We start from the raw sequence: 26,345 nt of genomic DNA, 5'->3' as shown, positions 1-26,345 counted from the left end.
GGTGATTTGGGGCGATGATGCGAAAGTCAATATACTAGACTCTGATAGGTGCAGATCAGTCTGAAAGAAACAAGGGAAAAAGGGACTAACAGATTGAGAAATTGAAGGAAATAACAAGTTCGGTGGAGGAAGTCGGATGATACGAGGTTGTTTCACAGCTAAACACATTGGATACTTCACCAGTATCAATGTTGGTCTCAATGCTGAGCTATATGTGAGTATCCTACAAGGTGAGTTGCTTCATACACTCAAGTTCTATGGGTATGAAAAGGACAACATAGTGTTACAAAAGGACAACAACACAAAGCGTACATCGAGGTTGGGAAGAAATGGTTCAAAGACAGTGAAGTACAAGTGCTGGAATAGCTTCCACAGTCCCTAGACCTAAACCCAATCAAACACTTGTGGGTAGAACTGAAGAAAAAAATGTATACATACAGTACACAAGTGAGTTGAACAGTATGTACCAACTTTGGGAGCGTGTAGAAGAGACCTAAGATCAAATTTCGGTTGACACATGTTTGAATCTGATCGAGCGCAAGCCCAGAAGGATTCAGGCAGTGTTGAAAGCCAAAGGTGGATTTACAAAACAGTAACAACATTGTAAAAATTTAAATTTAGATCTTTAGGATCAAAACAGTAACAATGCAGTGACATAAATCTGCAAAACTAATAATATGCAAAGTTTTTGCAAGTGAAATTTAGGTACAGGGTGGGCCATTGGATACACCTAAATAAAATGGGAATGGTTGGTGATATCAACTTCCTGTTTATGGCATATTAGCATATGGGAGGGGGAAAACTTTTCAAGATGGGTGGTGACCATGCGGCCATTTTGAAATCGGCTATTTTGGATCCAACTTTAGTTTTTCAATGGGAAGAGGGTAATGTGACATATCAAACTTATTGAGAATTTCACAAGAATTTCACCAACCATTCCAATTTTATTTTTGGTGTATCCATATAAATGGCCCACCCTGTATGAGATGGCTGTCTATAAAATAATGGCAGTATAAAGTTCAAAGCAGAAATGGATATATATATTTGATATGGAGCCTGAAAGTCAAAAGTAAAAAATATTGTTACCCCTTTTCTTTTCACCGTATACCGAATGACCACTTTATGAGAAAGCCCCATCTATTAATGCATTTGACATCCTTTGACCTCTAGAATCATAGCAATTAGTTGAGGCATATATTTCAATAGGTGTTGAAGATGTTGACATCATTCTACAAGAATATTGGCTAATTGAGACACTCCCAATACCAGAGGTTGGCAATTATTTTCCTGAGGGGTTAAATGAGAGAGTGCAGATATCTGGGGCCAGTATAAATCTGGATTTTTTGTGTCTTGACTGCTCAGTGATTTAATTTTTTCATTTTTGCCCACTAGAGTCTTGACTTTCTCCTTTAGGCAACATTGTCTGTCTAATGGAAACAAAGCCTACAATGACCAGTTGTGCTTTTAGAGACTTTCATTGAAGCACAGGCATTATTCATCAATTTCATAGCTTTCCATTCCTTTTTCATCAGAATAATTTTTGAAATCCTCCTTTCAATCCCACCATTCTCAATATCCCCTCAATTCCACAGCATGAAAAAAAGTTTGTCAGTTTATGAAATGCAAACCCTAGTTAATATAACATTGATTTTCATGCCTTGTACAAAGTTGCTCAGATTGCTCGATTTACCTGTTGTAATGAGAATTTCAACTGGAACTGACCCATTGGAAAACTTGGTCATTTGACTTTATATTTCACTCTGGCATCACATTTGCCTAACATTTACTCAGGGAAATGTCATTCATGAAATGGCAGGTATCTCTATTGTGGCCATTCAGTGTATATCTATTCCGTGTATATCTAAATCATGCTCCTAGTAACTGCACAGTTGCCACAGCACTGCACGTGCCCCTATCCAAATGCACAGGGGTGGATCTGCAGTATCTGGCCATGGCCACTATGCAGGTGATGGAGTTGTGATGTTCTGCTCCACAACTAAGAACATCCATTCAGCTGTGGCATCGGGAACAGTTGATGAACGAGGGTACTGTTTGTTGCAACCCCACTGATCTGATAGTGCTGACCTATCCTAAGGATAGACCATCAATATAAAAATACTGGATAGAACCTTTAAAAATTTGATTTTATAAGTCTCTTTTCATTTCGTTTTTATGTGATCATTACAATGATGCTTTCTATTAAAAACCAACAGTCATGAAATAATTGTTTTATTTCTATGAGTTAAAAATAGCAAACGGTCATCAACATGGTCCACCTCATTCAGATACAGTTAGATTTGGGGAAAAAGATGGCAAAATTTCATTAAGATGATCATGAAAAGTTTGGCCAAAAGGAGAAATTGTCCTGTTTGCTCAGCTGATGATGTGCCGTCTACTCACATGACCATTGTAGCCAGTCACATGTTTTAGACCACTAAAGGCAGTTATTGACTGCAGCGGTCACATGTGTATGCCGCATGTCCTCAATGGTGCCAAGAAAACAAAAATGGTCAGGATAATCAATGGAGCGACATGTACGAACAGGTGACTATTGTTCTATTCTACACTATTCTCTATTTGGCAATTTTTATATGGAAAATCCATGTAAAATATTGTTGAACCCATAAGTACTATTGTTTTCTTTTCTCAACTTCAATGTTTTTTAGTTCAAGCTATAAACTTTAGTTCTGTGCCTTTCTTCATTTCTTCCATAACTGTGTCATTGTGGCTATTGAATAACATTGTAATACAGCATAGAATATTAAAAAAAGAAAATGATATACCGGTATATGGATTTCTTCCATATGTATTTGATTTCCCCTCCTTCTTTGTACACTGCTTAGATTGAATAATTGTATATTTTTACACTTCATATACTAGTCTGGGGCAGCTGTGGTAAAAGACTCTGATTACTTCTTACTAGTAGGGCTGTATACTGCTGAAGAAGGCATCGGTTCTTTGGTGGAATCCTCAGGGCCTTTTATACATGTATTGTAGACAAATGTTGGGCATTTCTTTGTCAACTTGTTGAAAACCACTGAGCTTTGAAATTAAATTATCGTTAATTAAAAAAGAATTTCCATTACAATATTTTTTTATATACCTTCATTTTATGATCTAGTGTCTAGACTTGTGGGACCCCCACTGTTACTGAGAATGAAGGGGATACAGCATTCATGTAGTGATGCATCCATTAATGTTTTATCCCCGTGCAGCAGCCCCATCTCCATGAAATTGGAATAAGGCATCATGCTAAAGCAGCGTTACACCCCTTCATTCTTTGTTAGTGGCCCAATAGTTGAACCCTTACCAATCCTAAAGTCATAGCATATGTTGGAATGTTGGGGAAATGCCTTCACTTTATGACACAGGAAAGCCATTTTAATTATAGTAATTATAATACCAACTATTATTATTGTTATTATTATGGTAGTAATAGCATTGTTATCATAACCAATAATAACGATGATTACATTTACACACATCTACATTTAAAGAGAAGTTCCTGGCAAAAATAGCCGATTAGGGTAGAATCACATGTTGCAAGCAAATGGATTTCTGTGGGTTCTAATCACATGTATGAGACAGCTCGTGAAATGAAGAATCCAAGACCATGGCATGTACATATACTGTTGGAGTTGTAGAATGCTGTTTAAACGTTTTCATTTTTATGATTCCCCAGTAAATTGTGCCCTGTATATTTTCTCCGCAGCATATCTCCTAATCTAGAGCTTGAAGCTCTCTTTAAGAGGCACTTTACTCAGGTAGAATTTTACCAGGGATCAGTCCTGAACCCCCATGACCTTGCTAGAGTTAAGGTAAAAGAATCCTTTATGTTTTACTCTTGTCATGAATATTTTCAAGTATTGTATTTACTGTGAACCCATTAGGTGTCCGAGCCATGGCACTCACTAATCAGCAGGATGGTGTATAGGGCATCAACATGGGTTATCGTATATTTCTGGAAAACCCCTTTAATTGTTTGCTGTATGTTCACATTTCCATATTTGTTGCGATTTCTTACTCAGTCATTTATTGATTGAATGACGGGTATAAGAAGTAAACTAGCTCCTAAAAGGGACTTTCTCTGCAAACTTGAGATTTCCATTCTAGTGATTAGTGCTTGTGACCCAGCGATTATACATGTATCACCTATCCTGTAATTATGTGATGAATCTATTTCTTCCATGTCACTATAAAATAAATTAATAAAGGAGTTAGGTTCACGTGTGGATAAATTATATCTTCTGTAATTTGTCATTTTATCTGTGGCAAACGTAGAAAGAACACTCCACTGGGGATTGGTGGAAATGACTGCTATCTGTCTGTACCTATGTGAATATTATGATGCCTTATGGAACTAAAATGTGAAATATACATCAAAAGGTTGTTACCTATTGGTAAAGTCAAAATCTTTCTACTGGCTCAGGGAGCATCACAAAACCTCAAATATCTTGAAATAGTGTGTCTTTTTTTGTTTGTACAAAATGAAGATGAAGTACTGTCTAATAATATCATTTTCTACAGTGTCAAGGTCCTGACTACCAGAGGATTCTTCATTGGGCACAATGGATCTGAATCTTTACATCTGAACCCCCGGAAAACAGAATTCCGATGTATGTGCCGACTGAGCCATAGACTATAATGGTGCTGACAGAGTGAACATGTGCTCTGTCATGCACCATTTTCGGGTGTATGCGCCTACTGGAGATGGATGCGCAGATGCAGTAGGCGTATACACCCGAAAATGGTGCATGGCAGAGCACATGTTCACTCTGTCATCACCATTTTAGTCTATGGCCCGTCGGTACATACGTTCGAATGCGGTTTTGTGGGGGGTTTGTACACAAGCCCCGAAGGGACCCATGAACGTGAAGATGAGCGCAATGTGAAATCTCTCCAAGGGTTTTGTTTTCCTTTTCAACTTATTTTTTAAACCAATTTATCCTGGTGGCATTAAAACTAATAACATTACTTGTTACTAAGCCATCCCTGCTTCTCCAGTGATTCATCACAGGATGAAGTGGTGATATGTCTATACCACTGCAGCCAGTCAAAGGGCTCAGCAGCTTATGTTGCCTTCATCAGCAGTGCCGTTTAGCCCGCTGACTGTCTGCAGCCTTTGTTAACATGATGTCACTGCTGTTGCCTGTACACAATAATCAGGACAGCAGCAGAGACACAGCACTTAACCTGGAAAGGGTATGGATCTATTTACTCTGTGTAATTTGCAGCATTAAATAACCACCTAGAAAAACTCACTAGCAAGAATCGAAGAGTGTAAAATAACTTCTTGAAATGAATTAAAAAGTGTGAAAGGCAAAAACCCTTTTCAGTGCACATATTGTTTAAATGCCACATGTAAGCAACGTGAAATGACCAGTTTAAATTTTTATTTGACAGATTGAGTCTGCCGATGCTTGCTTAATTCTTGCAAACAAGTACTGTGCTGACCCTGATGCAGAGGATGCATCAAACATAATGAGGTACCATGGGATAAATTGTGCTTGCTAGATTTAAATCATTGGTAAATGATCTGTTCAAAATCAAATGCATATAATACCTTTACATCCAACACTGTGCAAAAGTTTTAGGCAGGTGTGGAAAAAGTTGCAACTAAGTTGCATGATCCCAGTCCATGGTCAAGTTCAATAGTCTGTGCCTATGGACATGATCTGCATGCATTTCCTTACCCTCTGGGATCCCAAGGTCACCAGGGGTCACGCACAGCAATTCGCTTATTATTACTTTAAAAAATCAAAGTGTTAATAGTTTATTTTTTCTTTTTATTAGTGAACAAAATACAACTTGAATGAACAAAAGAGAAATCCAAATCACATCAATATTTGGTGTAACCAGCTTGTATCTTTAAAACAGCATAATTCAGTCAGTTTTGACTCTGCAGTCCAGAGCACCTGCTGACATTTTTCTGTTTTCATGCACAGTTGAGGCACTTGGCCTTGTTTAAAGAATGAGGTCATGTTTCCACGTGGCGTATTTGCTGCAGATTGGACGCTGCGTAAAACTGCAGAGTCCAATCCGCAAGGTCCAGATGTTACAGCTTAGTGGAGGGGATTTTGTGAAATTTGATATCCACTATGCGTACAAAGATGCAGGTGGCCGACTTGCGTATACGCACATGTGGCGTGTCTTTATAGACCGCAGCATGTCTATTTATCTTGCGGAGACGCTCAGTCTCCTCCGCAAGATAAATAGCACCGTTCTATGTATAGGATGTGGTGATTCCATATGATTCAATGAACACATGCGGAATCATCGAACGTACAAAAGACGGCATGCCTTTGGATGGGGCTGGTGTCCGTTGTGTCCAAAGCGCTGCCATTCCAGAACGTGGAAACATAGCCTAACTACTTGGCCACAATAGCTACCTTGTGACTTGGTGCTGTGCTCAATCTTGCCTTGGTATATGACTTGTAACATGAAATGGTCTTCCACAACCTCATGTTTGAATTAGAGTTTTGAGGTTCCTGACCAAGGTTTAAGCCTCTTAAATCGTGGTGTCTCTTTATAATATTGACTGCGTTTTTACATGCATATGATAATGATGATCGTTATTACCTGTTTGGTATAATCAGTTACTCATACACCTGACTATAATCCTACAAATCCCTTGAAAGATTTGGCTGTAACAGAAGGCAGTTTGTTGTCTGAAGGGTTGGAGAAGCGTACAATAATAAGAAGTTAGAAGTATTATCTTCAGAAGATAGGGGCTGCATTTCAGCAAATAAAGTTGGGGATGTAGTCAGGATTAACCCATTCTCACCGGGCGATTTCCATTTTTGCACTATTATTTTTTCCTCTCCTTCTTTTATTTTTCTATTTATTAGCAAAACAAAATGCAAATCCACAAGTATTTTGAGGTTTTTATTTCTGCTCTTTAGTTCACTGTGCTGTAAAAATGACCTGGCAACATGATTTTCCAGGTCAGTACAATTATGGTGATAGTAGCAAATTTGTGACTTTGCCATGACAAGCCACAATCTTGTCATAGGGAGCACAGTGGGCATGTGGAGCAGTGTGACCCCCAGACTGCGCAATGCAAATGCTACTGTCAATAACTGATTTTAGGGGCTTAGCAACAGCAGGCAGATACGATATCAGCTCCTCTAGTCCCTGTTAAATTCATATGGGTCATAAGGCTCAGTTTCTGAGTTGGCACCATAAATGGAGATTATGGATGTGTTGGATTGTATTGGATGTATTAGTATGTCCAATGTCAGGGAAAGGTTAATCCCTTTCTGCCATCAGACGTACTATCCCGTCCATGTGACCTGAGACTTAATTCCCATGGACGGGATAGTATGTCATATGCAATCAGCTGTGCCCACGGGGGAGCACAGCTGATCACAGCCGGGTGTCAGCTGATTATCACAGCTGGCATCCGGCACTATGTGCCAGGAGCAGTCAAGGACCGCTCCCAGGCACATTAACCCCTGGAACACTGCGATTAAACAAGATATCAGTGTTCCAGTGGCATAGGGAAGCATCCGAGCGTCTCCTCTGTCCTCCTCCCTGCAGGCCCCGGCTCCAAGATTGTTGCAGGGGTCCTTCTGGGTCCTGCAGGGAGGTGGCTTGTCAGTGCCTGCTGAGAGCAGGCGCCGGCAAGCCTCCTGCACTGCATGTGAGATCGTGATCTGACACAGTGCTCTGTAAAGTGTCAGATCAGCGATGTGACACTACATAGTGATGTCCCACTCTGGGACAATGTAAAAAAGTTGAAAAGATAAAGTTAACATGTGTAAAAATATTATTTAAAAAATTCCTAAATAAAGACAAAAATATATTGTTCCAATAAATAAATTTCTTTGTGTAAAAAAAACAATAAAAGTACACATATTTAGTATCGCCGCATCCGTAACGACCCAACCTATAAAACTGTCCGACTATTTAACCCCTTCAGTGAACATCGTAAAAAAATAAATAAAAAAAGAGGCAAAAAACAATGCTTTATCTTCATACCGCCAAACAAAAAGTGGAATAATACGTGATCAAAAAGACGGATATAAATAAGCACAATACAATAAGATGAAAACTGTTATGATCTGGTGGTTTAGGAGCAACATGGAACGAGCTCTGAAGGAAGTGGTAACTGTACTGACCGCAGTCCCTAAGCTCAACACAACACTAGAAGTAGCCGTGGGATGCTCCTAACACTCCCTAAGCACCTCGTCACAGCCTGAGAACTAACTACCCCTAAAGATAGAAACAGGAAAACTATCTTGCCTCAGAGAAAATCCCCAAAGGATAGATAGCCCCCCACAAGTAATGACTGTGAGTGGAGAGGGAAAAGACATACACAGAATGAAACTAGGATGAGCATAGGAGGCCAGTCTAGCTAGATAGATAGGACAGGATGGAATACTGTGCGGTCAGTATAAAACACTACAAAAAATCCACACAGAGTTTACAAAAATCTCAACACCTGACTAGAGGTGTGGAGGGTAAATCTGCTTCCCAGAGCTTCCAGCATCACAGAATTAATTCATACTGACAAGCTGGACAAACATAGAAAGCACAGAACGGATAAGTCCACAACCTGTGGACAGAAAAGAGCAAGCAAGGACTTAGCTTTGCTGAACTGGTCAGGATAACAGGGAAATCCAAAGAGATGTGAATCCAACCAGGAACCATAGACAAGTGGCACAAGCTGAAGGAAAGAGCCAGGCTAAATAGCCGAGCAGAAAAGACAATCAGTGGAAGCAGCTACTGACAGCTAAATCCAAGGAGCAGCCATTCCACTTAAAACCACCGGAGGGAGCCCAAGAGCAGAACTCACAAAAGTGCCACTTACAACCACCGGAGGGAGCCCAAGAGCGGAATTCACAACAGAAAACATCTTGTCCTGCAAAAAACGAGCCACACTACAGCATCACCAGCAAAAAACTTAAAAAGTTATAGTTATAGCCCTCAGAATAAAGCTGTGCAAAAATAATTATTTTTTATATAAAGTAGATTTTATTGTATAAAAGCGCCAAACCATAAAAAAGATATAAATGAGGTATCGCTGTAATCGTACTAACCTGAAGAATAAAACTGCTTTATCAATTTTACCACACGCGGAACTGTAAAAATGCCCCCCCCCCCCCAAATAAATTCATGAATTGCTGGTTTTTGTTCTTTCTGACTCCCAAGAATCATAATAAAAAGCTATCAAAAAATATCATGTTCCCGAAAATGGTACCAATAAAAATGTTAACTTGTCCCGCAAAAAACAAGACCTCTCATGACTCTCTGGGCCAACATATGGAAAAATTATAGCTCTCAAAATGTGGTGATGCAAAAACTATTTTTTGCAATAAAAAGCGTCTTTTAGTGTGTGATAACTTCCAAACAAAAACCCGCTATAAAAACCCACTATAAACAGTAAATAAACCCCCCTTTATCACCCCCTTAGTTAGGGAAAAATAATAAAATGAAAAAATGTATTTATTTCTGTTTTCCCATTAGGGTTGGGGCTAAAGTTAGGATTAGGATTGGGGCTAAAGTTTGGGTTATGGTTGGGGCTAAAGTTAGGGTTAGGGATGGGGCTAAAGTTAGGGTTAGGGTTGGGGCTAGAGAAAGGGTTAGAGTTTGGATTACGTTTATGGTAGGGATTAGTGTTGGGATTAAGGTTAGGGGTGTGTCAGGGTTAGGGTGCGGTTAGGGTTATGGTTAGGGTTGGGATTTGGGTTAGGCGTGTGTTGGGCTTAAGGGTGTGGTTAGGGTTAAAAATAGGGTTGGGGCGTGTTCAGGTTAGGGGTGTGGTTATGGTTAGGGTTGGGATTAGGATTAGAGGTGTGTTGAGGTTGCAGTTAGAATTGGGGGTTTCCACTGTTTAGGCACATCAGGGGCTCTCCAAATGCGGCATGGCGTCTTCTCTCAATTCCAGTCAATTTTGCATTGAAAAATAAAACGGCGCTCCTTCACTTACGAGCTCTGCCGTGTGCCCATACAGTGGTTTACCCCCACATATGGGGTATCCGCATACTCAGGACAAATTGCACAACAACTTTTGCTGTCCAATTTCTCCTGTTACCCTTGGGAAAATAAAAATTTGGGAGCAAAAAAAATCATTTTTGTGGGGAAAAAAAATGATTTTTTTAAACTGTAGTGAAACACGTGGGGGTTCAATGTTCTCACAACACATCTAGATAAGTTCCTTGGGGTCTAGTTTCCAATATGTGGTCACTTATCGGGGGTTTCTATTGTTTAGGTACATCAGGGGCTCGCAGACCATTCCATCTAAGTCTGCATTCCAAACGGCGCTCCTTCACTTCCGAGCTCTGTCATGCGCCCAAATGGTGGTCCCCCCACATATGGGATATCAGCGTACTCAGGACAAATTGGACAACAACTTTTGGGGTCCAATTTCTCCTGTTACCCTTGAGAAAATACAAAACTGGGGGATAAAAAAATCAGTTTTGGGGAAAAAAAAGATTTTTTATTTTCACGGCTCCGCGTTATAAACTGTAGTGAAACACTAAGGGGTTCAAAGTTCTCAGAACACATCTAGATAAGTTCCTTGAGGGGTCTACTTTATGGGGGGTCACTAATGGGAGTTTCCACTGTTTAGGCACATCTGACAATCTCCAAATGTTACATGGCGTCCGATCTCAATTCCAGTCAATTTTGTATTGAACAGTCAAACGGCACTCCTTCCCTTCCAAGCTCTGCCATGCGCCTAAACAGTGGTTTACCCCCACATATGGGGTATCAGCATACTCAGGACAAATTGCACAACAACTTTTGGGGTCCAATTTCTCCTGTTACCTTTGGGAAAATAATTAATTGTGGGCAAAAATCATCATTTTTGTGAAAAAATATGATTTTTTATTTTTTCGGCTCTACATTATAAACTTCTGTGAAGCACTTGGGGCTTCAAAGTGCTCACCACCACACATCTGGATAAGTTCCATAGGGAGTCTACTTTCCAAAATAGTGTCACTTGTGGGGGGTTTCCACTGTTTAGGCACATCAGGGGCCCTACAAACGCGACATGGTGTCCAATCTCAATTCCAGTCAATTTTGCATTGAAAAGTCAAACTGGGCTCCTTCCCTTCCGAGCTCTGCCATGCGCCCAAACAGTGGTCCCCCCCCCCACATATGGGGTATCTACGTACTCAGGACAAATTGCACAACAACCTTTGGGGTCCAATTTCTCCTGTTACTCTTGGTAAAATAAAACAAATTGGATATGACATTATTTTTTTGTGAAAAAAAGTTAAATGTTCATTTTTTTTAAACATTCCAAAAATTCTTGTGAAGCACCTGAAGGGATAATCACTTTTTAATGTGATGTGGTCCCTAAAAAAATGGTGTTGTAAAAATTTGAAATCGCTGGTCAACTTTTAACCTTTATAACTTCCTATCAAAAAAAAATGTGGTTCCAAAATTGTGCTGATGTAAAGTAGACATGTGGGAAATGTTACATATTAAGAATTTTGTGTGACATATCTCTGTTATTTAAGGGCATGAAATTTCAAAGTTGGAAAATTTTCAATTTTTTTTCCAAATTTCCGTTTTTTTCACAAATAAAGTAACATCAAGGAAATTCTACCACGAACATGAAGTACAATATGTCACGAGAAAACATTGTCAAAATCACCTGGATCCATGCAAGCGTTCCAGAGATATAACTTAATAAAGGGACAGTGGTCAGAATTGTAAAAATTAGCCCGTCATTAACATGCAAACCACCCTTGGGGGTTAAGGGGTTAATGGTGTCCTCTATGCTGAGAAATACTAGCATATACTTATCCATCATGAAATACCATTAGGGAGGCATCTGATTGGCTTCAAATGTATTCTGCTGCAGGACAACAACCCCAAACATACAATGTCATCAAGGACCATCTTCAGCATAAAGAACAGGGAGTCCTGGAAGTGATGATGATACTGCCCCCACAGAGCCCTGATCTAAACATCATGGAATCTGTCTGGCATTACATGAAGACACAGAAGGATTTGCACAAGCCTCATATGTAGAAGATCTGTGTTTTGTTCAACAAGATGTTTGGAACAACCTCCATAGAAACGTTCCTTCATAAACTGTGTGCAAGTGGACTGAGAAAAATGTATGCTCTTTGGAAGACAAAAGGCAGTCACACCAAATATTGATTTGATTTAGATTTCTAAATGAAGGAGCTATTAAAAGGAACCTGTCATCAGAAAAAAATGCAATTTACCTGTATATATGGGGTTAATCTGCTGGTCAATGGCATTATTAACCTGCCCGGCGCCCGCACTTACCTTAACGCTGTGGGGAGAAAATGGACTTTATTCCTCCAGCATCACTCAGCTTCAGTCATGTGGGTGGCGCTGATGTAGGGTCAGAAGCGATGTATCACTTACTTTACTGGGTATAGCAGATATGATAGAATGAGTTTTCTCTGGTGCAGGTCTGGCAGAGCTCAGATGGTGAGCTGTGTATAACCTGACCCACGCCAGTGATTAGCAGATTTTTGTGTACATACTGACAGAAGGATGCTAATCAGTGATGGAGATGTGGTTGGGCCAGGAGACATGAGGCTAGTTGGTCCTGTAGTGATAATCTGCTGATGGTAAAACACTGATTGTATTGAAACTGCAAACACAGCGCAGTAAGTGACACATCCTTGTAATCAGAGTCTCTGCTCATACATTATGGCACTCTTAGACTACATAGTAAAAACCTGTATAAATCAAAAAAAGCAACAAGGAATGCCAGGACTGAAACAGTCATTTGTAAGTTCTATAATTTGTTAGGTAATAGAAGATTATAAAATATCAAAAATACAGATACAAATGCACACAATAGTGGGTGAGTAATCAAGAGGACCCCACAATAGACAGAATAGTATAGTGTCAGTATTGCACATACTGATTAATGAACATATCATGTAATACATTTGTAGTAATCATGTACACTCGGCTGATAGAAGTAATCATGTGCACATATTAAATAGGAAATATTCCCCCGATCAAGAGACATAAAAGAGTCATACAATAGACAATGCAAGTAACCTAATCACTCACCAGACACCCAATGCACATTTCACCTTATCTATAATTGATCCTGGTAGAAATCAATACATATGCTGCAGAAACATCCCTGTTCAATGTGTGGAATAGATCTGCCTTATGTGAATATGATTTATGACCTCAATCAGTCATTTATGTAATGTGGATCAATTCATGAGCCAACTATGGCTTGGTGACCTGAACTCACAGCATCTTAGATCCACTAGATGCTTTTAATTCTGGTCATTAGATCCATATTTTGGCTTTGGTGCTGAGCTCACCAGGGATGTGTAGTGATTTCCGTAGCAGACACAGTTAGTGCATTTCTTTTTCTTTGTATTACAGAGTTATCTCTATAAAAAACTATCATCCAAAGATCCGGATTATCACTCAGATGCTGCAATATCATAACAAGGTGGGATTTTAACGTGATCTGATTTATTTTATAGTTATTTTAGCCTGGAACATTTCAGTGCTCTATATGGAAAACAAGGTCAGGGCATGGTGATTTGACCTCCTGTTTCCACAGAGCTTAGAAGGATTCAGCCAGTCAGTTTTTAATCACTTGATGTCATAGACCTAATAGAAAAACCTGTGGGGAAAACGAAAAATGCAGTGTTACATGAGTGCGTCATGCAGTGGTACGTGACGCCGTCCATGGCCACATGCAGTTATGATGTAGAGAAAGCTGGTAGGTAGGGACTGCGTGCTCATCTTATTTTCACAACTTGTAAGTAACTTTTGGATTGATGCTTCTCCAGGCTCATTTGTTGAACATCCCGAGCTGGAATTGGAAAGAAGGAGACGATGCCATATGTCTGGCTGAGCTGAAGCTGGGTTTTATAGCTCAGAGTTGCCTAGCACAGGGTCTGTCCACCATGCTTGCAAACCTTTTCTCTATGCGCTCATTTATAAAGGTAAGGCTTTCCCATTAATTTGGTTTAGATAATTTCAAAATGTATTTTTATGCAAAAATGACATAATTCCCCAAAAAACAGCACACCCCTTTCTTTTGACATATGTCAAGTGAATAAACATGTTTTCCATATACAGCGGAAGCATTTCCCGCCATGTATATCAAAAGTACACTGGGAATATGGTGTTACCATAGCCCTGTGGGCCTTGTGCACATCACTTTACAATAACTTTGTTATGTACAGCGTCCTGATAAAGCTGCCACTTTTGTGCATGTTCCATGTGCCAAACTTTCCTATACTTCAAAAATCTTGTAGAGAATTACAGAATCTGACAGGGAAAAGCATAATATTCTCCATCTGATAACTAAATGCTGGCTTTGCTCCAACAGAGCTATTGTTTTTAGGGAAAGAAAGATACCTATGTACAAAAGATTCCTGGAGCATATATAGTCCAAACTATGGAACCATACAATCTCTGTTCACCGATGTGCTGGCTGCTGTGAACTATTCACCTTAGGCCTGTGCTACAATGATTCCTTTTATAACATAACTAGTAAACTGCTTACAAAGCAAAAAGTAGGCCTACAGTGTTAGAGGTCGAGTTCCCGCCTCTGCACAGGGTGAATCTCAGTCCATCTCCTCTGCGGTCTCCCATTCTTCTCCTGCTGCAGTGGAGGCTGCTCAGTGGAGACATCAGTCCCTATGTCTTGCTCAGTCTGACTCTGTGCAAAGCGTTACTGCTGCCTTTCCAGCTTCTACCATTGTAGCCAGTACTGGGCAGCGGCGAGCAGACGTTTTTGGGACTAAGTTCTGCTTTTTCCCTTCTGAGCATGCCCAGGGCAAGATCTCCCATTGAATATTAAGGGTCACATGCTTAGATACTGCAGCAAATCCCATTGGTCCTTTAGGAAGGTCTTGAAGGTGCTCAACTTCTGTGGCAGCCTCCCATTGGTTCTTCTGGGAAGGTCCTGTACTTGCTGCAGCTATAAAAGGTTTGCATGGCCGCACGGCCATGCACTAGTGTACATTTGAAAACGTGTGTGTGTGTTAATGAGTGCAAGTCGTTCTTTAAACATCCCTTCCCTTGTGTATGACTGAAAGGTGGATGTATGCTATTTAGCGCCCGGCTGAGCTATCAGCATTTAGCAAACGTTACAGCATCTCAGCACGAAACATACGTTACAGCGTTTATTGCTGTGACCACCAGTGCAGCGCCGTGCATTATTAAAGCGCTTTCCAACCCAAGTCTGGGTGGTTAGTTGCATCCGACAGTGTGGCACTGCTCGCACTCTTGTGCTTCAAATTACTTTTCTTTATTCTGACACCCAGTTGCTGTGTCGAGTGCAAGTGGTCTAGATGAACCCAATCCCGAGTCTTGGAATTGAGTTCTGTGACTCCTTGCTTGCACACTTGGTGCGGTACTACGGCTCTGTGACATAACAGAGTTCGTTTCCACCGCCATATTGTTCCGCCATTTGCCAGCAGCGGGTTCTCTCCTGCACGGTGGACCCCGGACTGCGGCCGCACCTAATAACATCTCATTTACTCGGTGCATTCCGCCAGTCCTAACATACAGTGGCATGTAAAAGTTTGAGCCTCCTGGTCAAAATTACTGTTATAGTGAATAGTTGAGCAAGTTGAAGATGAAATGATCTCTAAAATGCCTAAAGATAAAGATGACACATTTCCATTTTAGGCAACAAAATATATATTGTCATTTTTAAACTTTTAAAGATTACAAAAAGGAAACTGGGCTGATGCAAAAGTTAGGGCACCATGCATGGTTAGTACCTAGTAGCACCCCCCTTTTACAAGAATCACAGCTTGTAAACAATTTTTGTAGCCAGCCAAGAATCTTTCAAATCTTGTTTGAGGGATTTTTATCCATTCTTCCTTCTAAAATTTTTCCAGTTCTGTGAGATTCTTGGATTGTCTTGCATGCACTGCAATAGTTAGTGGTCTAGCCACATATTTTCAATGATGTTCAAATCAGGGGACTATGAGGGCCATTGTGAAACCTTCAGCTTGCTCTTTTGAGGTAGTCTATTATGTTTTTGACATGTGTTTAGGATCATTATATATTTGTAGGAGCCATTCTCTTTTCAACTCTAGCTTTTTTACAGATTGTGTTAGGTTTCCATCAAGAATTTGTTAAAATTTCATTGAATCCACTCTTCCCTCTACCCCTGAAATTATCCCTGTGCCATTGGCTGCAAAACAATCCAAAGCATGATTGATCCACCCTCATACTTAATGATTGGCGAGAAGTTCTTTTTCAAAAATTCTGTTCCCTTTTTACTAAATACTTACCTTTGATCATTGTGGCCAAAGAATTATATTTTAAACTCATTGGTCCACACAACTTGTTTTCAAAATACATCAGGCTTGTTTAGATGTTCTTTTGCATACTCCTGCCAATGAATTTTATGGTGAGAACACAGGAAAGATTTTTTTCTGATGACTCTTCCATGGAGGCCATATTAAGCGTTAAGTATTCCATGGAGGCTGTGTTAAGTATCTCTAAACAGTCGAACAATGTAGCACAACTCCAGAGTCTGCAAAATTTTTCTGAAGGTCTTTTGCAGTCAAGCGGGGATCATGATTTGACTCTCTACCAATCCTACGAGCAGTACTGAAATTTTGCTTGGTCTTCCAGAACTTTTCGTGACCTCCACTGTTCCTGTTGACTGCTATTTCTTAATTACATTTCAAGGAAAGTGCAACTTGAAAACACTTTGCTATCTTCTTATAGCCTTTTGCTGCTTTATGGGCTTCCACCATTTACATTTTCAGATTTTCAGAGTCCTAGGCAGCTGCTTAGAAAAACCAATGGCTGCTGCTCTCTAGCACATGATTAGAGGAGGCTGGGTTTTTAATAAGCTGGGAAATTTGCATCACCTACACTTTTCTAACGATGATCATGAACAAACCATAATCCTAACAGGTTAATTGAGGTCTGAAACCTTGGACAAAGTTATCTGAGCACATAAATCTCCAAGAGTGCACAAACTTTTGCATTGGCTCATTTTTGTTTTTGTATTTTTAACAATGTGAAAAATGACTATGTATATGTATATTTTTTGTGGCTAAAATACAAAGGAAATGTGTGATCTTTAACTTGAGGCTTTAGAGATCATTTCATCTTCAACTTGCTTAACTACTCAAAATAACAGGGGTGCCCAAATGTTTACATGTCACTGAAAGTCCATCAATTTACCCTGACATGTTGATCCGGAGGAAGGCAAAAACTCCATGAGGTAGATACTAATAGTTGCTTATTAGGGGAATAATTCCTTTAGTCTCCACATACAGCAATCAGACTAATTCCCTGGATCAACGTTCAATCACAGAAGTTAGTGCCCAAATCCTGTAATATATATTATATTTTTCAGGAATGGAATCCAGGACTCCATGTACTTTGTAGTGAATCAACCACCACAACATGTGGCGGCGAGATCCTTAACTACATTTCTCGTACAGTAAAGAATAAATGCCTCTGATTATAATTAAACCTTCTTTCCTCTAAATGTAGAAGATGGTCATTATTGAGGGCCTAGGATCTCTTTCCTGTCTCCTCATATACTGTATTTTTCAAATTATAACAAGCCCTTTTTTCCCAAAAATATGATGAAAATGGGGGGGTGTCTTATAATCCGAAGAAAGTTTACTGTGTAAATGGGGGCTGTGGTGGTGCTGGGCTCTCATAAAATGTCTGCGCCGGTGAGCAGAGTCCCTTTTCCCGAAGATTTCCCTGATGTGGATTTTTGGAAAATGGCTGCTGGAGTGGGCATATGGGCAGATTGAGATCTCAATGGGAAAGGGACTAGTTCCTAGCTTGATTGTTCTCTCATTCCTGGTGCTGTAGTGATGAATCTTGTGTCATGCCACTGGTAAGGCATTTTTAAGCCATTCATGTGTAGGGGCTTCTCATCCATTAAGAGGGCTTACTCATATTTTTGCTTAAGAACACTGCCTTAGTAAAGAATGTGATCAAAACATTCAAGAAGAGCAACTTTTACCAACCATCGAGGAGCAATGTGGTTATGGATGTTTTTTTTCAGCATGATGGAGACCATGTAACAAAGCAAAAATGATAACTAAAGACCCCCATAAACATTAGACTAAAGTCTGCTGAACAAGCCAATATCGACAAGTTCAGCTGATGATGTAATGCATGTGGGAACACCAGTTGACTCACGGTCAGAAAATATGGTGATAGGGCATGTCCAATTTCAGACTTTTTGGACTGCGGACCGTATTGTTCTCCTGGAGCTAAGCAACTGAGTAACATGTCATAGAGAAATCAAGAACACTCTGCCGAGCTCAAGCTCCTGTGTATGGGAGAGTTGGTTGAGATGGTTGTTGGCTTAATGATTGGCTGAAGCATCCCACAGATCCTTCATAACATTTATAACTAATATATTGCTTTCATCACAGTTTTTTTATTTTCTCAAGCTAACAGGAGAAAATAAACAACAAAATTTATCGTATAATTCCTCCTGAAAATACCAAAATCACATATGTGGTCAGAAACTGATGTTTTGGCATTTGGCATGCATCAGAAGGGAAGAATCGCCATTTAACTTTTTAATCCCTTTCTGCCATTGGACGTACTAGCCGGTCCAAGTGACCTGAGACTTAATTTCCATGGATGGGATAGTACGTCATAGGCTTTCATCCGCACTCACGGTGGGAGGTCGCATGGCTTTAGAATGCAATTTTATAGTGTTTTCTGACATGACAAGCTCCCTTTAAGTGATTTGGGTCTTTTTTTATTTTTCTTCTTATACAAAATTATTTTTGTGTCTGACAGATTGAAGAGGACACATGGCAAAAGTATTACCTCGAAGGAGTGGCAAATGAGATGTACACAGAATATCTATCTAGCGCCTTTGTTGGGCTCTCCTTCCCTGCGGTTTGTGAGTAAGTACGCATACCACCTGTGATATAGAAGAAAACTGATGTTATACAAACTGAAAAGTGAATCACCCCCCCAAAAAAAAATATATGAAGAGACAGCAGGAAATAATGCAGGGCAATGACAGACACAAGGCCTATAGAGGTAATGATTAAACTCTGCTAACTTTTCAGTATTTTTCCAAAACTCTCTGCTATCTTCTTGGACATTACAGGTTGTGCTTTGTGAAATTGAAGTTGCTGATGATAGCCATAGAATACAAATCAGAAAAAGGGGAGAGCAGGTAAGTCTGTTCTTGGAGCTATAGTCTGCCAACAGTTTTCTTTTCTGAAAAATGATGCTTTCTTCACCTCTCCTGTCTTCACTATCACAGATGTACAGATTATTTCTTGTTATTTTGCATCCCTTTAGTGGAATTGTTATTTGTAACATGTAGGAAACACAAGTGTCAGGTGTAGATGTGCCTTAGGATGTCATGAACACCACTGTCTTGTCTATTAGTTTTTGGTACACTTAGTAACAAACACTTTTAGCTTTCTTTTTCACCATGACCTTTTTCAGTGCGCTAGGTAGTTAGCTACAAGTTAATATTGTATTTCCACATAATTAAAGAATTTATTCAGGATTATAAAAAGATGGCTGTTTTTTTTTTCAAAACTAACTCCCTTGTCCACAGGCTGCATAATGCAGCCAGCCCTCTGCGATTTCTACTGTAGAAAGCCTTTAATGTAAAAAGTATGTGCTAACTATTACATATGCAATGTGTGATGTGTACTGGCGTAGCAATTACGTCTCATTCCTATTTCTCATTTCCTGCAGATTGCAGAACAATACATTATAGTAAACGTGTATCTGTATTTTTATACATGTACACGTTTTCCTTGAAAGAATTACGCATATAAGACCCAATTGTAGTATGGAAATCTTTGCAGACCGTAATTACATGACCACTGACCTAAGAATATTGAGTATTTTGATGAAATCTGGTATCATGAAAAAGGGATTATCGCAGCTATGGATTCTTTCCACAGGATACTAGCTAAAGCCCTACCTGACTGGTTGCATTTGAGCACTTTGTTTTATTCATGGCCCCTGACTATGAGATCCTGACATTAAGCTCTCACCACTTCTGATATGCCACATGGCTTTATCATGTAACATGTCTTCCCTAGTTGCATTGTCCTCACAGCAGACCCTCCTTCACTACCCAACACAAGCTGCTTAATTTCCACCACATTCACAAAAAAAGCCAGTCTACCAGCGATCCCTGACTTGCTAATAATTGATTTGCTGTTTTGTTATAACTAACTTGTCCCCACCCTTATGTTTTGACCCTTTGTTAATTTCTTACCTCTATTTTATGTTTATTACTATTATTCATTTATTTGTCTCAACCTAACAAAGCTGGTTATTTCTGCTTTTTCAAAAATCATGTACTATATTCACATACCTCTCCACAACTCCTCTCTGTCAAATATATCTGAGCCATCAATATCGTATCAAAAAGTCATTCTAAAGCTTTTTTATGGTATTTTCATTGGCAATATTTTACATACTTTTAGCACTAGCAAAGAATGGAAATGTATTAGGTAAACAAGTAAATAAAAATGCAAGATTTATCTTGCATAAAAATATAAACTAACAACCATGTCTACTCATTTGATAATAAAAATGGAGACTACACACAGGCCCTGTGTGATCTGATTCAGCAGTCCTATTCCTTTGCAGTCCATGTTCAGGCGAGGATTACCGGCCATTAGTTCAGCTCAGGAGAGCCGTGGTCAGGCCGCCATTGCATCCTGAACGTAAACGGTAAAGTGCGGGAATATAAGGGTGCCCTGTGTCTGCAGAATCAGATCACGAAGGATTTGTTTGCAGTCTGCTACCATGAGACACATAAGTCTGCTTAGAAGCTATGGAAACAAAATGGTTGGAGCATTTTTAATGAAGGCTTTTTATAAATAAGAACAATACAGATTTTCCTGGTAGTGGGGAGGATATGCTGGTGATTGTGCTAGCACTGTAAGCACTTTATTAGCCTTATGTGGCAAATTACAGAGATATGGTGGAGAGGTATGAATGAACTAGTAGTGAATGTACAAAAGTTTTGTTTAGAGCATTTGAGTCTATTTTAGTTGTTTGTTTTTAATTAAGTTATTTTTACTTTATATATTTTAATGGGGGGAGGGTGATGTCTTGGTGTCCACGAATTTCTTATCAATATATTTGATTGGAAATCTATATTTTTTTTCTTGTTGTTTGCAGAAGCAGAAAGCGGTATGGCTTTCAACATTAACTGTGCCTAACCCTCCTTCACCAAACTTCACCCTAACCTCTCCTCCTCACCTCTGGACTCATAATCAAGAGCTCCCTTCGAAGGAAAACATACACAAAAACTGGCTGTCTCCTTTTTTTCATCTGTATACAAATACATACATGCATACATATGTATATATAGATATGCGCATATATACCAAACATATATATGTCTGTACATATGTATATATAGTTCAAATATGGATATATTTGTATATACACCTATGGATATGAGAGATACTGCAGTCAATTCTCGGTTCTTCCTGAAGTTTGTAGACTTACCATTTACAGATCTAACGTTTGACACTGTAGTTTCATTTAGTATATTGTTGAAGTCTTCTTGCTGTTTATCCATCTCTCAGATGCATTCTGTGTATATAGGTATTTTCCTGTAAAAGTGCATGGATATTTACATATATCCCTAACCATATGTATGCCAACATTACACATGCACCTGTATCTGTAGGTGTCTGTATATAAATACTGCACGTATATATGTATTTTCAAAGATACATATGTACATCCTTTGAGATAAGACAAATATGACTAAACTAAGTGTGCTCTCCTCTGCTACCAAAACTCAATGTCCTTCCAATCTCCCACTGTCGCTTTAACTTCTTTGCAGGAATCTGGTTAATGCCTTCACTGCCAGCAGGCTAGTCACTGGCATCTAGGGGGTTAAAAGCTTCTGTCCTCAGTAATGAGTGGAAATGATCATTTTTGGGTCTTTGTTCCCCTGGGTGGCACTTTGTGCTTCTATTTTGTGTTTGTCTTTGTCATTGTTTCTGTGTTTCACGCTGCTCCCCCATCTCTCCCCAGTGTCTCAGTCTGCAGTCAGAAACGCCATTTGTATATCACAATCTGTTCATTTTCACTATATCACAGATTACCCCATTCTATGGGTTTCCAGGAATCAAAATAAAGATCTGTTTCTTTTTCTTCAAAAATGGTGTCACGTAAGTTTTGTCTAATGTTGCAGCTAAATCTCATTGACTTCAGTGGGAATGAGCTGTACCGCCTAACAAGGATGGCACCGTTTCTGTAAAAAAAAAAAACTAGATGCTTTTTTTTCTAATTCCAGACATTCCCATGGATCCTCATAAAGAAGCATCCTTTGCGATGACACTTCACACGCCATTTGTAGAATGTATAATGACCCTGTTAGTTATGAATGCAGCACATCAAGCTATAAAGTAGGATTTGTTCTTGCAAACAATAACATGTAAATTAGGTTTAACTGACTTGTATTTTGATAAGGTGTTCTCTATCCTTCCTCTGTTTGCAGTTTGTCTTGGCTTTTTCCCAGGCAAAAGAATATATAAGAAATACGCAGAAAGCGCCTGATTCATATTAGCTTTTATGCCAGAATTCTGGCATACAAAGCTTTGAAAAGACGCAAATGTTGTCACAACTCAACACTACACTAAAATTTTGTGGCTTCTGACTGCTCCCACGCTATTTCCGCCTAGTTCCAACAAAGTGGATGGAGCTGTGAAAGAACAGCTACATGGCGACCGCCGCTTAGCAAATTCATGACAAGCAGCAGTTTTCAGTAAGCCACAAATCTTACTCCACTAGGGACCAGAATAGGACTTGTAGCCGGGTGCACAGGGAGGCGTACCCCACTCATGAGACCCTGCCGATTCATGTAGAGGCATGTGCCTCTTATTGAATCAGGAGTTTCGCACTCCACCTCGCCTCTGATTGAGACCGGCATGCAGATCGCTGATTTTGATGAATCAGTAGACAATGTAGACAACAATAGATTTTTACACGATTCTTAAATTTCTTGTTTCAAGTTTAGCTTGGGATATTGAACACTATATAAACGCTTAATAGGAGCATACCTTAAGGAAATCTATTATTAAAATTGATTTTCTTTTTGCTTAAATCAAATCATTAAAAGAAAAACTTTTCTTTGCAGTAAATAGTAAATAGATGGTTGATAATTGATAGTAAATGTGAATTACTCTAAGACAGAACCCCATAGATTACCTGTCAGTCAAACTAGCCCCATAGTAGGACCAAAAATAAAGTTTATTAAAAATATATTTTTTAAATGAATAAACAATCATATTCATTTTTTATTTAAAAAAACACACATAATAAAGTTAAAATATTATTTATACAGCACATTGAGCATTAAAAAACAATTTAATTGAACTCCAGAATTGCTGTTTTTTCCCAATGAAACTGCTATCGAAATGACATGAAATGTACCATTGGCAAATATAGTGCTTAACGGCTAAATGCACACTGCGTCTCTGCACTTATCCAACAGTATACATGCATGTAAAGACCCAATGTACATTGTAACGTCACCGTAGGTGACCAATCACTAGACAGAGGCCATAAATGTGCTCTTTTGGCCTCCGTCTAGCTGGGATGCGCTGGCATATTGTTTGTTTAATTATGTAGGAAAGCATAGAGAGGCCAACGTAAAGAAACATTGGGCACAACATAATGTATACTCTGCCTAAACTAGATGTATGTCCAGCTTTGATAATGTGTTTGAATTACAGTAAAAAAAATTATCATATACAAAAAAGCATAAACTAAATGTATACTTTTCTTTTTTTTCACATGGGAGCCTACATGTGATGGATAGTCCACATATAATATTAGTCAAAGGCAGCCATCAAAGCCATCCAGGGAAAAAATGTTAAATGTATTCATGTTTTTAAAATGAGAGGCTAAAGGTGATGGATTGCCAATAGATGTCATTTGGCTGAGAAATGTGTTACAGGCTTCCAGTAAGAAAAAAGTGTACTTTAAGCACATGCTTTTTTATCGGAAGAGCCATTATGGTATATATACTCCTTGTCAGATAAATGTGATGTAAAGTTTGACACTGAATGTCTCATTTTACCTGAGGAAGAGGTATACCTTGAAGCACACTGAGACTAATAAAATGTCACAATTCGCCAAACATTTGCATTGTGTACATAGCATTCTTCACTATTTACTAGCACCAACCTTTCTTTTTACATTCAAATTGTCTGCATCACTGATGGCTAGTGCGAAGCCTCCGTTCACCCTTCTTGAAGGTGGCGGCATCTAAAAATTTACATTGGATGCATATATTGGCTTCTGCGTTTAAGACACAACTTTAATAGGTATTTGAGTTTCCACTTGAGTCGTTTCCCCTACAGAGGAATAACATTGTTCAAACTTACTGTCCTTTGAGGCGTTCTTCATGGACAAAATACTTGCTTTGATTTGCTCATTTTCTTTTTAGTTAGCACAATTGGGAATTTTAAAATGATTGAAAACAAACTCAAGAGATATTACCCATTTCCTCTTTTAGTTTAAACGGGTTATGTAGGACTACTAGATTTTTTCACTATGGGCCTAGGATCTAACAGTCATGTACTTAATAACTGCCTGCCTGCTGTGCCCAGTGCCAATCTCTGCTGGCATAGGGTTCTACAGATGTCACATCCGCAGGGCAATGTTTTCCATTTCATTCTGTTCTGTTGATTAGGAGTTACTGCTGACATCATACTGACTAATTGCCGGTTCCCCACTGCCTAGCTGCGGGAACCTAACAGAGTAGCCCATAGGATGAAGAGCTGCATGGATGTGGAGCAGCTGAATTGCTGGCAGGAGCAGCCGGTAACCGCTCTGATTTGGCACCGCATTGAACAGGCAGGTTGTGGCCTCTGTTAGTAACTACCTGCCTGATAGTTTTTAGGCACATAGTAAAAAAATAAAATGTCCTGGACAACATCTTTAAAGAACTTGTGCAATTTCCAGCAAAATTGACTCACTGATAGGTAATGCTATAAAATAACAAAATAAAGATTACCTTCATGTTAAAGACCATGGTGCTCTAACGCTGCCTCTTCACTTCTTCCCGCTGGAGTCAGCTGTCATGCCGAAGTAAACAAATCAAGACTGCTTATTGGCTGTAGCAAATAGATACAGAAAGAACAGGCTAACGGAGCGCCAGGCTGGCGGTCAGGGGAGATGTTGATTGAGAAAGGTCCGATGCAGCTCCTGCCGGGTGCCTCAGGAGAGAAATAAACAGTGAGTTGCAAAATACTCCGGTCACAAGGAAGCGCACATGTAACTGCCACCTGATGAAGGCGGAGCTGTTCCGTCGAAACGCGTTGTGGATTTCAATAAACAAAGAAACTTTTAATCATTTCATCTGTGTCCTGTGCGCTTCCATGTGACCGGAGTATTTTGCAACTTACTATTGGCTGTAGCAGTCACGTGTTGTACAGTCAGCACTGCATTCCTGTAAACTTAAGGCCCCCTTTTTGTTAAAGGTCATGAACTTGAAATGAACACTCTTTGCGCACTCACATTAAACAGCTTAGTAGCCACTAAAGTGAATTGTGGACACTTATGGCATTCCCTTACATTATTCTAGATTTTTTATAACTTTATAATAGTTGTGTGTCCCACTTTTCAGAACCCCACCCATGTATTGTGAACATTTCTGTTATATCTAGACAGAGATTGAATAGACCGGTGGTTACACATGATCACAAGTCTTTCCTGTTAAGTTTGTTGCAGTTTTGTATATAGGAAATGTTATAAATCTCCAAAGTAGGAATGTCTTTTTAAGACTACATTAACACATCTGTGTGAGTGTAAGCATCAGATAGAAACAGAACTCTTTTTTTCTCAGGTGTCATCCTAGTTGCTTCGGTTTTTTTCATCATCCATTTTTTTCTCTGAAGCAGGTAGACTGAACTATTCTTAAAATCTGACAGAACTTGGACCAATGTTATTTGATAGTTTTGGTCAGATGACCATTTAATTTCACAGACTGAATGTCCACGTGAAAACAGTGGCAGCATGCACTAGTTAGTCTTCGCAGTATTTCATATGAATCTCTCCTATTCACATTTATGGATGCACAAAAAAAAATGCATCCTATTCCGGTCCTCACTTATCCGATTTTTTAGGGTACATTGCAATTATTCAAATATTAAAATTTACTAGACCAAATACAGTTTCCTAACTGCTGATATATAAAAATGGATTTCAAATGGCTGACAACGCAGATTCTGGATGAAAATCAGACTATTTTTTCTATATACTCGTGCAAATTTAGCCTAAAACTGTTGTGTATAGATGAATTAAACTGTGTTGGTCGGCATGCTGTCATAGAAAAACACAGATAGTACTTGGACACGTCACACAGATGTGTGAGTGTAGCCTTATACAAATATCCACATATT

General features: G+C 39.3%; 1 protein-coding gene across 8 annotated transcripts in view; it reads left to right on the top strand.

Annotated features, from left to right (window-relative positions):
* Positions 1-26,345, top strand: part of KCNMA1 (potassium calcium-activated channel subfamily M alpha 1) — a 1,262,580-nt gene that overhangs the window by 979,161 nt on the left and 257,074 nt on the right. For all 8 annotated transcript variants that reach the window (XM_069753065.1, XM_069753070.1, XM_069753069.1 and 5 more), the window contains exons 11-16: positions 3,713-3,818; positions 5,404-5,486; positions 13,345-13,414; positions 13,761-13,916; positions 18,730-18,839; positions 19,049-19,117. In XM_069753065.1, the coding sequence (XP_069609166.1) occupies positions 3,713-3,818; positions 5,404-5,486; positions 13,345-13,414; positions 13,761-13,916; positions 18,730-18,839; positions 19,049-19,117 (594 nt within the window). The remainder of the gene's footprint in view (positions 1-3,712; positions 3,819-5,403; positions 5,487-13,344; positions 13,415-13,760; positions 13,917-18,729; positions 18,840-19,048; positions 19,118-26,345) is intronic.

Source organism: Ranitomeya imitator, chromosome 2, assembly GCF_032444005.1.
Source record: "Ranitomeya imitator isolate aRanImi1 chromosome 2, aRanImi1.pri, whole genome shotgun sequence".
In the NCBI taxonomy this organism is placed as follows: Eukaryota; Metazoa; Chordata; class Amphibia; order Anura; family Dendrobatidae; genus Ranitomeya; species Ranitomeya imitator.
Note: the sequence above shows the minus strand (reverse complement) of the source record. Positions and strands in the feature narration are given on the sequence as shown.